General features: G+C 43.2%; 1 protein-coding gene across 2 annotated transcripts in view; it reads left to right on the top strand.

The window, feature by feature from the left end:
• The window catches only part of st6gal1 (ST6 beta-galactosamide alpha-2,6-sialyltranferase 1), a 157,415-nt gene that overhangs the window by 37,505 nt on the left and 104,000 nt on the right, over positions 1–15,910 (top strand). For both annotated transcript variants that reach the window (XM_042300029.1, XM_042300030.1), the window contains exon 5: positions 11,321–11,585. In XM_042300029.1, coding sequence (XP_042155963.1) covers positions 11,321–11,585 — 265 coding nt within the window. The remainder of the gene's footprint in view (positions 1–11,320; positions 11,586–15,910) is intronic.

Below are 15,910 nucleotides of genomic sequence, written 5' to 3'. Positions count from 1 at the left end.
TGCTACCATTAATGCTAGTTAGTGCTAGTTTGATCACCATAGGGCATCTTTGAGAAGCATTTGATAGCCTTCAATATTGGCTGTTTCCGTCAGGAAAATATGGCCCTGTACAACATGACAGTTGGGAGTAGGCTACAGTAGTCTAACCAATACCCAAATGGAGATTCAGTGAAAATAAAAATCTCATTGACTTATTAAAACCAGTCCCCATGCTTGTCTCAGAGGAGCACGAAACAGTGCTGAAATAGTTGACCACGGCGGGTAGACTATTGTTTCAAATCCTATTGCTTCTAACTTCAATATGCTTTAAATGCCACAATGTCACAAATAATTGAACACACTCAATTCTTAAAACTCTGAGAAGGGTAATAAGAGGTGGTCTGCACTGCATATTAAACTGACATTCTTATTGCTTTATTGCACGTGTTACTGTGTGTGTTTCGATCCTCTCTCTCTCACACACATACGCTCTTGCTGTCTTGACCTCTGAATGGTCAGCTATGAAAAGCCAACTGGCATTTACTCCTAAGGTGCTGACCTGTTGCAGCCTCTATAACCACTCTTTATATTATTTGACCATGCTGGTCATCTATGAATGTTTGAACAGCTTGAAAAATGATCTAGCCTTTATGGCCATGTACTCCTCTAATCTCCAACCAGTTTGGATATAAGTATAACTTTTGTATGATTGAAGCCTTTAGTGAGAGGTCTAATGCTTTAATAGTTAATCATATTCATTATATAAATAGGGCCATGTGGACCTTGATATTGGGGATGCGCCATGTGGCCGTTCCTAACGGGGAAAGGGGGGGGGTGGAGCCGGTCGGCGCAACCCAGGCAACATGGAGATACAGGGATCCGAGCTCGTGCGAGAGCCGAAGCCACCCTTCCGACCCTCCCGGCCCAGAACCCAGCGCCAACGGAAGTGGGAAGTAGAGAGCTTGGGCCCCCTACCCTACCCAGTCCTCAGAGAGGCATAGATACTCCCGCCGTTTACCCCGTGCTTCATTGGTCTGTTTTGCTTGATGGCCTTCCGTTCTGCACTTGTTAGATGGCCCTCCGACCTGCAACCGTTTTCTACGTTTATATATGCGTTCCCATTCTTGTAGTGTATCTTATTGCCCGTTTTACTATCGTCCTTGGCTTATAGATCGAGTCAATCCTTCATCAGATGAACCACAACATGTCGGCTAAAGCGATTTAATTCATGAATGCGTTTGAAAGTTTTTAATATTGTGATAGTGAAGAGAAAATTCGCTTGAGAGGAATTTAACATTACATTTACACCAACTGGTAGACTAATCACACATCTGTACAGCCCCCACTGTGCAGCCCCCACTGGTGAAGAAAGTTACCCTCTACATACACATTCCTTACCGGAATCTCTGAAGGAAAATACTGGCAGATCCATAAAACGTCCTTGTACAGTAGTATACCTAATAATTTGGATGATTCTAAATTAATATCTAAGGGGCTTTTATACAATTAAAATGCAGGGTTAATAAAAAAAATGTTTTAAAATGTATGTTTATTAAGAGGGCCTCCCGGGTGGCGCAGTGGTTAAGAGCGCTGTACTGCAGCGCCAGCTGTGCCACCAGAGACTCTGGGTTCGTGCCCAGGCTCTGTCGCAACCGTCTGCGACCAGGAGGTATGTGGGGCGACGCACAATTGGCCTAGCGTCATCCGGGTTAGGGAGGGTTTCGCCGGTAGGGATATCCTTGTCTCATCGCGCTCCAGCGACTCCTGTGGCGGGCTGGGCGCAGTGCGCGCTAACCAAGTTTGCCAGGTGCACAGTGTTTCCTCTGACACATTGTTGCAGCTGGCTTCTGGGTTGGATGTGCGCTTTGTTAAGAAGCAGTGCGGCTTGGTTGGGTTGTGTATCGGAGGACGCATGACTTTCAACCTTCGTCTCTCCCGAGCCCGTACGGGAGATGTAGCGATGAGACAAGATAGTAACTACTAAAACATTTGGATACCTCGAAATTGTGGAGAAAAAGGGGTAAAATCCCCCCCCCCAAATAAAAAAATATGTATGTTAATTAAGTAGTCTTGCTTGTCTAAAAGTAGCGCAAAACGGTTCTGAAATAGTTGATAATTGTCACATCCTGACCATATAGAGCTGTTTATTCTCTGTGTTGGTTGGGGCGTGACAGTAACTAGGGTGGGTTATCTAGGTAAATTATATATCTATGTTGGCCTGGTATGGTTCCCAATCAGAGGCAGCTGTTTATCGTTGTCTCTGATTAGGGATCATATTTAGGTAGCCATTTCCCCATTGTGCTTTGTGGGATCTTGTCTTGGTATAGTTGCCTGTGAGCACTACTTTGAGCTTCACGTTTCGTTTTACGCTTTATTGTTTTTGTCTTTGAGTTTCTCTTCCTAAAACAAAGAGGATGGAAACATACCACGCTGCATCTTGGTCCACTCCTTATAACGATTGTGACTGAAGATCCCACCACGACTGGACCAAGCAGCGTGCCCGGGAGGAGATGGCATCCTGGTCTTTAGAGGAGGTTGAGGAGAGAATATCCTGGACTTGGGAGGAAGTCTTGGAGAGATACGAAGGCCTGCCATGGAAGCAGACGGAAGCAGCGAAGGAGGATCAGCGAAGGAGGATCAATGAAGACTCCGGGGTTCGCAACCATGACGCAAGCACGAGAGGCAGCCCCCAAATTTGTTTTGGTGGGGAGCAACGGGGTGGTTGGCGGAACCAGGTTTCAGACCAGAGCCAACTCCACACACTCGCTTTAAGGAGCGAATGCTACGCAAAAACACATTCACGTTTTTTTTAAAGAAAATGCACTGAAACCAAAATACCTTTAGTTTTGGTGATCCTCTCAGCTCCGGCTCATTTTCAAGTACTCCGGTGGTTACAGTCCTAACCGTGGAACGGATAGCACCATAGAAAGAAGCTGGTTTGATGAAAACTGTCTGTAAGCCGGAAAAGGGTCTGCTCGGAACATAACACATGGCCACCTGGGTTTGCATTGCAAATGAGCAATGAACTGGGTCAAGATGCCAGCAAAGTAGACCTTTATGTAGTAAAATAAAGGTAGAATTAATGCCTACGGTAGGCCTACAGTATATCTACAAATATTTTTTGAATCTCTACATGTAGGTCTCCTGATTTAAATCCAATCGAACTTGTTTGTTAAACCCGATGGAACTCGTTTGGCATCAACTGAAAACATTCATCCGTAACTCTGTCAAGCCTACAGTACAAGCAAACATGAACTGGTGAAGGCCATCAAGATATTTTGGCTTGAGATATTGACGATACAATTCTCCCCCTACCCTCCTCCTTGGAAAGAGTCTATTGTCCTGCTAATGACCATAATGGATGGATGGCTTCTTTTGTATTCCAATATATTGAATTAATGTATTAATTACAGTCATTTACCGTTCTCATTCTCAGACTGGAAACGTTGTTTGCGGAGTACACAATCAAGTCCTTGTTTAAAGAAAATATATATTTTAGATATTATTTCATTTTCAAATAACCTAAAATGAGCAGTTATAATCTGAATAAAGGGAAAAAGGCTATTCTTGAACAGAGGGTGAGACAATATCAAATCAAATTGATTTATAAAGCCCTTATTACATCAGCTGATATCTCAAAGTGCTGTACAGAAACCCAGCCTAAAATGCCAAACAGCAAGCAATGCAGGTGTAGAAGAAGACAATATGCCCTTTTAATTTTGTCTGGCTTGCCATTCCAACTAAAATGTAATATTTTTTTCTCAAATAATTTAAACAGGTCGCTCTCCGCCTGACTCTGCGCTTATTTTAGTTAATCGCTCTTCACAGACCGTGCTTATTTGAGACCAAAACTAGTGATCAATTGTAGAGTCGTGACTTTTATAATCACTTCTGTTTTCTATTTTTAACTGCCAGACTATCAGGAAGAATGTTGGTACTTATTTTGATCCAAAGCCATGAATGAGTGAGTCACTCAGCTTCATGTAGGTGCCGAGGCTATATGCCTGCGCCATCAACTTGATCATTTTGCAGACACCACTTGCTGCTTATATTCAGTCAACACATACTGTATTTCATGGAATATAATTGAAAATTTTCATTTTTCTTAGAATAAAAACCTTAGTGTAACAACAGTTTTAGCAAGTAATATGCTACAGTCCACTTACAGCTCCTTCTGACCAAGTAGAAACAAGTGGGTTCACCTTCATCCTCATCATTCAGTTCAATAAAATTACATTTTGAAGTAGTGAACAATTATCACTTTCTATTTGGTTTATATCGCCCAATTCATTGTCAGGTAGAGACACATTTAGTGCCTTAGGACCCAAATGCACAATCAGTGCTCTAACTCCCCCTTGTGGTGTTCTGGAGCAATGAAGCAGTGACGCAGGGTAATGTACAAAACCACAAAGTCCTGAGGCATAATTTCAAAACATTTAATTGAGGAACCACTGTATCTTGGATAGTCAGTCATTGCTCATGGATAGCTCTTGTCTATGAATTTGATAGTTCCATTTTTCGAGCCCCTTCCCTCAGTTTTTTAGAGAAACAGTGGCGGGAAGTTTGTTATTTATTTTAAATTTCACCTTTATTTAACCAGGTAGGCTAGTTGAGAACAAGTTCTCATTTACAACTGCGACCTGGCCAAGATAAAGCAAAGCAGTGTGACACAGACAACAACACAGAGTTACACATGGAATAAACGATAAACAAGCCAATATCACAATAAACAAGTCAATGACACAGTAGAAAAAATAAAGTATATATACAGTGTGTGCAAAAGGCATGAGGAGGTAGGCCATAGTATTACTATAGTATAGTATTAAGAATTACTATTTAGCAGATTAACACTGGAGTGAGAAATGAGCAGATGATGATGTGCAAGTAGAGATACTGGTGTGCAAAAGAGCAGAACAGTAAATTAAAACAGTATGGGGATGAGGTAGGTAGATTGGGTGGGCTATTTACAAATGGACTATGTACAGCTGCAGCGATCGGTTAGCTTCTCAGATAGCTGATGTTTAAAGTTGGTGAGGGAAATATAAGTCTCCAGCATCAGCGATTTTTGCAATTCGTTCCCATTACTGGCAGCAGAAAACTGGAAGGAAAGGCGGCTAAATGAGGTGTTGGCTTTGGGGATGACCAGTGATGATTTGGGGATGATGTTATCATGACTAGTGAACTGAGATAAGGCGGAGCTTTCCCTAGCATAGACGTATAGATGACCTGGAGCCAGTGGGTCTGGCGACGAATGTGTAGCAAGGGCCAGCCGACTAGAGCATACAGGTCGCAGTGGTGGGTGGTATAAGGTGATTTGGTAACAAAACAGATGGCACTGTGATAGACTGCATCCAGTTTGCTGAGTAGAGTATTGGAAGCTATTTTGTAGATGACATCTCCGAAGGCGAGGATCGGTAGGATAGTCAGTTTTACTAGGGTAAATTTGGCGGTGTGAGTGAAGGAGGCTTTGTTGCGAAATAGAAAGCCAATTCTAGATTTGATTTTGTATTGGAGATGTTTACTATGAGTCTGGAAGGGGAGTTTACAGTCTAGCCAGACACCTAGGTATTTGTAGTTGTTGTCACGTTCTGACCTTAGTTCCTTTGTTTTTGTCTTTGTTTTAGTATGGTCAGGGCGTGAGTTGGGGTGGGTGGTCTGTTTGTTTTTCTATGTTGGTTTTTGAGTTTGGCCTGGTATGGTTCTCAATCAGAGGCAGGTGTCGTTAATTGTCTCTGATTGAGAATCATACTTAGGTAGCCTTTTTCCACCTGTGTTTCGTGGGTGTTTATTTTCTGTTTTGTGTGTCATCACTAGACAGGACTGTTTCGTTTGTTCGTTCTTCCTAGCTGTTATTTTGTTTAGTGTTCAGTTTTGATTATATTAAAAATCATGAACACTTAACACGCTGCACCTTGGTCCTCTTCTCCTTCATACGACGACCGTTACAGTTGTCCACATATTCTAGGTCAGAACCGTCCAGGGTAGTGATGCTAGTCGGGCTTGCGAGTGCGGGCAGCGAACGGTTGAAAAGCATGCATTTGATTTTACTAGCATTTAAGAGCAGTTGGAGGCCACGGAAGGAGTGTTGTATGGCATTGAAGCTTGTTTGGAGGTTAGTTAGCACAGTGTCCAAGGAAGGGCCAGAAGTAAACAGAATGGTGTCGTCTGCGTAGAGGTGGATCAGGCAATGACCCGCAGCAAGAGTGACATCGTTGATATACAGTCGGGAGAACAAGTATTTGATACACTGCCGATTTTGCAGGTTTTCCTACTTACAAAGCATGTAGAGGTCTGTAATTTTTAGCATAGGTACACTTCAACTGTGAGAGACGGAATCTAAAACAAAAATCCAGAAAATCGCATTGTATGATTTTTCAGTAATTAATTAGCATTTTATTGCATGACATAAGTATTTGATCACCTACCAACCAGTAAGAATTCCGGCTCTCACAGACCTGTTAGTTTTTTCTTCAAGAAACTCTCTCATTACCTGTATTAACTGCACCTGTTTGAACTCGTTACCTGTATCAAAGACACCTGTCCACACACTCAATCAAACAGACTCCAACCTCTCCACAATGGCCAAGACCAGAGAGCTGTGTAAGGACATCAGGGATAAAATTGTAGACCTGCACAAGGCTGGGATGTTCTACAGGACAATAGGCAAGCAGCTTGGTGAGAAGGCAACAACTGTTGGCGCAAATATTAGAAAATGGAAGAAGTTCAAGATCACCCTCGGTCTGGGGCTCCATGCAAGATCTCACCTTGTGGGGCATCAATGATCATGAGGAAGGTGAGGGATCAGCCCAGAACTACACGGCAGGACCTGGTCAATGACCTGAAGAGAGCTGGGACCACAGTCTCAAAGAAAACCATTAGTAACACACTACGCCGTCATAGATTACAATCCTGCAGCGCACGCAAGGTCCACCTGTTCAAGCCAGCGCATGTCCAGGCCCGTCTGAAGTTTGCCAATGACCATCTGGATGATCCAGAGGAGGAATGGGAGAAGGTCATGTGGTCTGATGAGACAAAAATAGAGCTTTTTGGTCTAAACTCCACTCGCTGTGTTTGGAGGAAGAAGAAGGATGAGTACAACCCCAAGAACACCATCCCAACCGTGAAGCATTGAGGTGGAAACATCATTCTTTGGGGATGCTTTTCTGCAAAGGGGACAGGATCACTGCACCGTATTGAGGGGAGGATGGATGGGGCCGTGTATCGCAAGATCTTGGCCAACAACCTCCTTCCCCTCAGTAAGAGCATTGAAGATGGGTCGTGGCTGGGTCTTCCAGCATGATAACGACCCAAAACACACAGCCATGGCAACTAAGGAGTGGCTCCGTAAGAAGCATCTCAAGGTCCAGGAGTGGCCTAGCCAGTCTCCAGACCTGAACCCAATAGAAAATCTTTGGAGGGAGCTGTAAGTCCGTATTGCCCAGCGACAGCCCCGAAACCTGAAGGATCTGGAGAAGGTCTGTATGGAGGAGTGGGCCAAAATCCCTGCTGCAGTGTGTGAAAACCTGGTCAAGAACTACAGGAAACGTATGATCTCTGTAATTGCAAACAAAGGTTTCTGTACCAAATATTAAGTTCTGCTTTTCTGATGTATCAAATACTTATGTCATGCAATAAAATGCAAATTAATTACTTAAAAATCATACAATGTGATTTTCTGGATTTTTGTTTTAGATTCCGTCTCTCACAGTTGAAGTGTACCTATAATAAAAATTACTGACCTCTACATGCATTCTAAGTAGGAAAACCTGCAAAATCGGCAGTGTATCAAATACTTGTTCTCCCCACTGTATATATAGAAAGGAGTCGGCCTGAGAATTGAACCCTGTGATACCCCCATAGGGACTACCAGAGGTCCGGACAACAGGCCCTCTGATTTGACACACTGAACTCTGTCTGCAAAGTAGTTGGTGACCCAGGCGAGGCAGTCATTAGAGAAACCAAGGCTATTGAGTCTTCCAATAAGAAATCGGTGATTGACAGAGTCGAAAGCCTTGGCCAGGTCGATGAAGATGGCTACACAGTTCTATCTTTTATCGATGGCGGTTATGATGTCATTTAGTACCTTGAGCGTGGCTGATGTGCACCCGTGACCAGCTCGGACACCAGATTGCACAGCGGAGAAGGTACGGTGGGATTCGAAAGGGTCAGTGATCTATTTATTAACTTGGCTTTCAAAGATTTAGAGAGGCAGGGCAGGATAGATATAGGTCTATAGCAGTTTGGGTCTTTGAAGAGGGGGATAACCGCGGCAGCTTTCCAATCTTTAGGGATCTCGGACGATATGAAAGAGGTTGAACAGGCTGGTAATAGGGGTTGCAACATTGGCGGCGGTCCAGGTTTTGCAGCTCTTTCAGAACATCTCCTATCTGGATTTTGGTGAAGGAGAAGGAGGCTCAGGCGAGTAGCTGTGGGGGGGGGGGTGGAGCTTTTGGCTGGGGTTGGAGTATCCAGGAGGAAGGCATGGCCAGTCGTAGAGAAATGCTTGTTGTCAATTATCATGGATTTATCGGTGGTGACCGTGTTACCTAGCGCTCTTGTTCTCCATGGACTAAAGTGTCCCAAACCTTTTTGGAGTTAGAGCTACAGGATGCAAATTTCTGCTTGAAAAATCTAGCTTCTGCTTTCGTGACTGACTGAGTGTATTGATTCCTGACTTCCCTGAACAGTTGTATATCGGGGGGACTATTCGATGCTATGGCAATACGCCACAGGATGTTTTTGTGCTGGTCAAGGGCATTCAGGTCTGGAGTGAACCACGGGCTATATCCGTTCTTAGTTCTGCATTTTTTGAAAGGGGCATGCTTATCTAAGATGGGGAGGAAATTACTTTTAAAGAACAACCAGGCATCCTCGACTGACGGGATGAGGTCAATATCCTTCCAGGATACCCGGGCAAGGTCGATTAGAAAGGTCTGCTCGCAGAAGTGTTTTAGGGAGCATTTGACAGTGATGAGGGGTGGTTGTTTGACCGCAGACCCATAGCGTATACAGGCAATGAGGCAGTGATCGCTGAGATCCTGATTGAAAACCACAGAGGTGTATTTAGAGGGCAGGATAATGTCTATGAGGGTGCCCATGTTTACGGATTTAGGGTTGTACCTGGTGGGTTCCTTGTTGATTTGTGTGAGATTGAGGGCATCTAGCTTAGATTGTAGGACATCCGTGGTGTTAAGCATATCCCAGTTTAGGTCACCTAACAGATCGAACTCTGAAGCTAGATGGGGGCGATCAATTCAGATATGGTGTCCATTGCACAGCTGGGAGTGGAGGGGGGTCGATAACAGGCAGCAACAGTGAGAGACTTATTTCTGAAGAGATTAATTTTTGGGGGGGTATAGACCTGGAAAGTATGACAGAACTTTGCAGGCTCTGCAGTAGATTGCAACTCCTCCCTCTTTGGCAGTTCTATCTTGATGGAAAATGTTGTAGTTGGGTATGGAAATCTCCACATTTTTGGTGGCCTTCCTAAGCCAGGATTCAGACACAGCAAGGACATCAGGGTTTGGCGGAGTATGCTAAAGCAGTGAGTAAAACAAATTTAGGGAGGAGGCTTCTGATGTTAACGTGCATGAAACCAAGGCTTTTTTGATCATAGAAGTCAACAAATGAGGGTGCCTGGGGACACGCAGGGCCTGGGTTACCTCCACATCACCTGAGGAACAGTGGAGGAGTAGGATAATGGTACGGCTAAAGGCTATCAAAACTGGTCTTCTAGAGCGTAGGGGACAAAGAATCAAAGGAGCAGATTTCTGGGCATGGTAAAATAGATTCAGGCATTATGTGCAGACAGGGGTATGGTGGGGTGCCGTACAGCGGATGTAACTCAGGCACTGAGGGATGATAAGAGAGGTTGCATCTCTGGACATGCTGGTTATAATGGGTGAGTTCACCGCATGTGTGGGAGGTGGGACAAAAGAGGTATAAGAGGTATGATGAGTGGAACTAGAGGCTCCATTGTAAACTTAAACAATAATAACTAGGGCGGTAGGCCTGGCCTGGCTCAGGGATAGCTTTGGTACTGGGTCACTCGGTGGCAGCTAGCTAGCTGTGAAGATCAGGAGTAATGGTCCAGGGTTTACGGCAGGAATCCGGCGTTGTAGTGGAGAAACAGTCTGGTAGGCTGGTGAGTATTATCCAGGCTAAAAAAAGGGCTGGTATCTGTGCAGAAGGTAAAGGCCGCTAGCAGTGGCTAACAATGACTAAATAGCTTGTAGCTAATTAGCTGGTTAGTTTCTGGTTATAAGGTCTAAAAAATAAAAAATAATAGCGGTTCCGTATCACATCGGGTGAGGCAGGTTACGGGAAGGTATAAGAGATTGAAATATATACAAAAAAGGACGAAAATACAAAAGTACACGAGAGGACGAACAAAACACATCTGCACTGCTACACCATCTTGGACTCTATCAAGTACAATTTGTTATTGTTTCAACTGTCGATTGCAGTTTGAAAGTCAGGTAATCAAACTGCTCCGAGAAGGTTAAGAAAACGTGACATAAAACCATAAGAAAACTTTTGTAACGTTCAAAAAACATTCTAAGAATGTTATTTAAAAACATTTAGATTCCGTTCTTATCATCAAAAAAATATATATATCCTTTAACTTGTTAAGTGTGTTCAGGTGTGTTGGCCGCAGCCACTAATTGGCCACACCTGATCTTAATGAGTGCTTGTTTCCTTTTGAAACGGGCTCTGTTTGAATAGACTAAAATGAAAAACGTTGTATCTGTGAATGAAAGAGGGCATGCTAGCTCCGTCCTGGTGGCGCAGTGGACTAACTCCATGGATAGGGAACATAATAGTATAGGTTTGAATGCCGTGTTACAATAAAAAATACATGTTTTTGCATGATGAATGCCTGTGTAAAAAAAAAGTTAACAGAAATAAACAAGCAGTGTTATTAAAAGTCTTGAAACATTCAGTGAAGTTATTCAAAAATCTCCAAATAACCTAGAATTTTAATTTTCAGAGCGTTAATAAATCCTCCCAGAAAAACTTTGAAGGATGCAGAATAAAACTAACCCTCTAAACTATGAATAAACATTCCTAGAACAGGCAACCTTTTCACTTCTGTTCTCGGAACGTCAGGAAACAATAGGGCTTTGTTCCCACAACCAATGTGAAACCAAAAACATACGTTTCCACAACTTACAGAGAAAGATGGAAACAGAAAACTGGATTTATTTCATATTTTTTGTCCAAAGTTATCTTTTGTCTTTTGTCCCTCTTTCCAACTGCCTCTCTTCTTCTCCATCTCCCCCATCTTCTTCTCCATCGACATTACCGTTCCCTCTCACCATAATATCTCTCTCTCTCTCAGGCGATGAATAAGTATGGTGTGGAGTTCTCTGGTCCTGGGGGAGTGGCCACTCGTCCTAAAGTGAGCGGCTCAGAGTTGCTGTGCCAGCTGAAGTACAAGGTAGACGTTGCGACCCTGACCCCTGACCTCGAGCCCTTCTCCTCTCTGCCCTGGGCGTACCAGCTGCCCCTACAACCCATAACCTCTGACCTTGGACCCTACAAGAGCTGTGCAGTGGTATCATCGGCTGGGTCACTACGCTACTCTGGACTGGGCAAGGAGATTGGTAAGTGTTGTTGTGCTAAACACATTAAAGTTGTATAGAAGTTGTGTTATCGTACTATTATAACTCACCTAAGTGTACTTCTAGGTACTAAAATCACCCCACTTAAAGTATACTACTGGAAGTGTACTTGTAAGACATCATTTGAAATGTACTCTATACACACTTAAAATATACTTTTACTGACACTGAAAGCTATTGTCAAGTAGTATGGAACCAACATTTTTGGTTACACCAATAGTAAAACCACCCTAATCTGTGAGGTGTAAGGCTAGTTGAGGGCTCCATGAACACGATTATGCCTAACATTTTTAGAAACATTAGACCAGAACCTTGATACTGTTTGACGTCTAAATTGGAACATTAGTCATGAAGATTAGGCTATTTTGGATTTATTTTGCATCAGAAGTGTGTTAATAATGTCAGTAGCATATCCCATTTATACTAAAAGTGCACTTTAATTATCTTTGGAGCACTCTTTTAGTTGCAAAATAATTGTACATGGTAAACATATTTTATTTACATCTAATCACATACTCTTATCCAGAGCAATTTACAGATTGCCTACATTTTCATTCTGGTCCCCCGTGGGAATCAAAGCCACAATCGTGGCATGACAAGCGCCATGCTCTACCAACTGAGCCACACATGACTATATGTACACGTATTTTTATATTTCTAATGTACTAACGCTGGGATTGACGTTAACGCTTGTCCGCTTGCCTGGGGCAAGTATGTCGGACAAGCAGATTATAGATTTAAGTTGTCCAAATGGAAAAGTCATTTAAAAAGAAATCACAATATCAAACAATTAGCCTACTCCGAACAGAATTGTATTAGTGTACCCTGTCTGCGATGTGTTGAGCACTGTCCTCCCAATTTTTACAGAGCGCATTGCAGTATAATTATTGTAGGTCTGCATTGACAGGCATGAGCGGTCTTTCAATCATGCAGTCTCGAGCTGCGTTTTAGAGATAAAAGTGAGCGCTTGCACTTTTGTTGATATTCATTGCCAGTTAGTGAGTTATTTGCCCAGTTATAGCAAATATTTGGTCAGCAATGAAAATTCTGGAAATGTCATGGTGTGTGCATCACATGCATGCGTGCCAGTATTTCACTGGTTATCTCGCTATTTAACTATTTAGCTATTAGCATGTATTAATGTCATTGTCATGTCCAATGCCATAAACAACTTTCCACCGGCACTCATGAACAGCCTTAAATGGCCGTCACAAAGTTGATACGGGTGCACAGTTGATAAAATGAATGCAGCATACTCTCAGCATACTCTCTCAACCATTCTAAATTTGGTGTTGAGAAATAATTCTGAAACCCTTGAAAGCTGGGATTCTCTTCTATTCAGTAAAAACTATTCTTAGAATAACTTAATTGACAAGTACATTAACTCCTATGCTGTCAAGATCTCCCCTGACATCTACCCTTACAAATAGATTAACATGTCTTAGCTACCTTGCTTTGAAGTTGCCCACCTTACCGTTTGATCCCTGGTTCATTGAATGAGGGAATCATTGAATAAAGACATAAATAATATTTGGTTGTAATTGTAATGTTGCAGGGTTGTCAACCACCCTCCAGGATAGTCCTCGACAGCTACTGGGTGTGCATGTTTTTGTTCCAGCCCTGCTCTAACACATTGTAAAAAGCTGCTCAACAGTTGATAAGTTGACTCGGGTGTGTTTTTGCAATGTTGGACCAAAAGCCTGCACACCCAGTAACTCTCCAGATGGAGGGTTGGCCACATACAGTGGGGGGAACAAGTATTTGATACACTGCCGATTTTGCAGGTTTTCCTACTTACAAGGCATGTAGAGGTCTGTCATTTTTATCATAGGTACACAACTGTGAGAGACAGAATCTAAAACAAAAATCCAGAAAATCACATTTGTATGATTTTTCAGTCATTAATTTGCATTTTATTGCATGACATAAGTATTTGATCACCGACCAACCAGTAAGAATTCCGGCACTCACAGACCTGTTAGTTTTTCTTTAAGAAGCCCTCCTGTTCTCCACTCATTACCTGTATTAACTGCACCTGTTTGAACTCGTTACCTGTATAAAAGACACCTGTCCACACACTCAATCAAACAGACTCCAACCTCTCGACAATGGCCAAGACCAGAGAGCTGTGTAAGGACATCAGGGATAAAATTGTAGACCTGCACAAGGCTGTGATGGGCTAAAGGACAATAGGCAAGCAGCTTGATGAGAAGGCAACAACTGTTGGCGCAATTATTAGAAAATGGAAGAAGTTTCAGATGACGGTCAATCACCGTCGGTCTGGGGCTCCATGCAAGATCTTACCTCGTGGGGCATCAATGATCATGAGGAAGGTGAGGGATCAGCCCAGAACTACACGGCAGGACCTCGTCAATGACCTTAAGAGAGCTGGGACCACAGTCTCTAAGAAAACCATTAGTAACACACTACGCCATCATGGATTAAAATCCTGCAGCACACGCAAGGTTCCCCTGCTCAAGCCAGCGCATGTCCAGGCCCGTCTGAAGTTTGCCAATGACCATCTGGAGGATCCAGAGGTGGAATGGGAGAAGGTCATGTGGTCTGATGAGACAAAAATAGAGCCTTTTGGTCTAAACCCCACTCGCCGTGTTTGGAGGAAGAAGAAGGATGAGTACAACCCCAAGAACATCATCCCAACCGTGAAGCATGGAGGGGGCAACATCATTCTTTGGGGATGCTTTTCTGCAAAGGGGACAGGACGACTGCACCGCATTGAGGGGAGGATGGATGGGGCCATGTATCGCGAGATCTTGGCCAACAACCTCCTTCCCTCAGTAAGAGCATTGAAGATGGGTAGTGGCTGGGTCTTTCAGCATGACAACGACCCGAAACACAAAGCCAGGGCAACTAAGGAGTGGCTCCGTAAGAAGCATCTCAAGGTCCAGGAGTGGCCTAGCCAGTCTCCAGACCTGAACCCAATAGAAAATCTTTGGAGGGAGCTGTAAGTCCGTATTGCCCAGCGACAGCCCCGAAACCTGAAGGATCTGGAGAAGGTCTGTATGGAGGAGTGGGCCAAAATCCCTGCTGCAGTGTGTGCAAACCTGGTCAAGAACTACAGGAAACGTATGATCTCTGTAATTGCAAACAAAGGTTTCTGTACCAAATATTAAGTTCTGCTTTTCTGATGTATCAAAACTTATGTCATGCAATAAAATGCAAAATAATTACTTAAAAATCATTTTTGTTTTAGATTCCGTCTCTCACAGTTGAAGTGGGGCAGCAGGGTAGCCTAGTGGTTAGAGCGGTGGACTAGTAACCAGAAGGTTGCAAGTTCAAACCCCCGAGCTGACAAGGTACAAATCTGTCGTTCTGCCCCTGACCAGGCAGTTAACCCACTAGGCTGTCATTGAAAATAAGAATTTGTTCTTAACTGACTTGCCTGGTTAAAAAAAGTGTACCTATGATAAATATTACAGACCTCACATGCTTTGTAGGTTGCGAAATCAGCAGTGTATCAAATACTTGTTCTCCCCACTGTATGTTTTATACAGTGGGGGAAAAAAGTATTTAGTCAGCCACCAATTGTGTAAGTTCTCCCACTTAAAAAGATGAGAGAGGCCTGTAATTTTCATCATAGGTAAACTATGACAGACAAAATGAGAAAAAAAAATCCAGAAAAGCACATGTAGGATTTTTTAATGAATTTATTTGCAAATTATGGTGGAAAATAAGTATTTGGTCAATAACAAAAGTTTATCTCAATACTTTGTTATATACCCTTTGTTGGCAATGACAGAGGTCAAACGTTTTCTGTAAGTCTTCACAAGGTTTTCACACACTGTTGCTGGTATTTTGGCCCATTCCTCCATGCTGATCTCCTCTAGAGCAGTGATGTTTTGGGGCTGTTGCTGGGCAACACAGACTTTCAACTCCCTCCAAAGATGTTCTATGGGGTTGAGATCTGGAGACTGGCTAGGCCACTCCAGGACCTTGAAATGCTTCTTACGAAGCCACTCCTTCGTTGCCCGGGCGGTGTGTTTGGGATCATTATCTTGCTGAAAGACCCAGCCACATTTCATCTTCAATGCCCTTGCTGATGGAAGGAGGTTTTCACTCAAAATCTCACGATACATGGCCCCATTCATTCTTTCCTTTACACGGATCAGTCGTCCTGGTCCCTTTGCATAAAAACAGCCCCAAAGCATGATGTTTCCACCCCCATGCTTCACAGTAGGTATGGTGTTCTTTGGATGCAACTCAGCATTCTTTGTCCTCCAAACACGACGAGTTGAGTTTTTACCAAAAAGTTTTATTTTGGTTTCATCTACATGACATTCTCCCAATCT

Source organism: Oncorhynchus tshawytscha, linkage group LG17 (genome assembly GCF_018296145.1).
Source record: "Oncorhynchus tshawytscha isolate Ot180627B linkage group LG17, Otsh_v2.0, whole genome shotgun sequence".
NCBI lineage: Eukaryota > Metazoa > Chordata > Actinopteri > Salmoniformes > Salmonidae > Oncorhynchus > Oncorhynchus tshawytscha.
The sequence above is the reverse complement of the archived record's forward strand: the minus strand, read 5'-3'. Positions and strand labels throughout refer to the sequence as shown.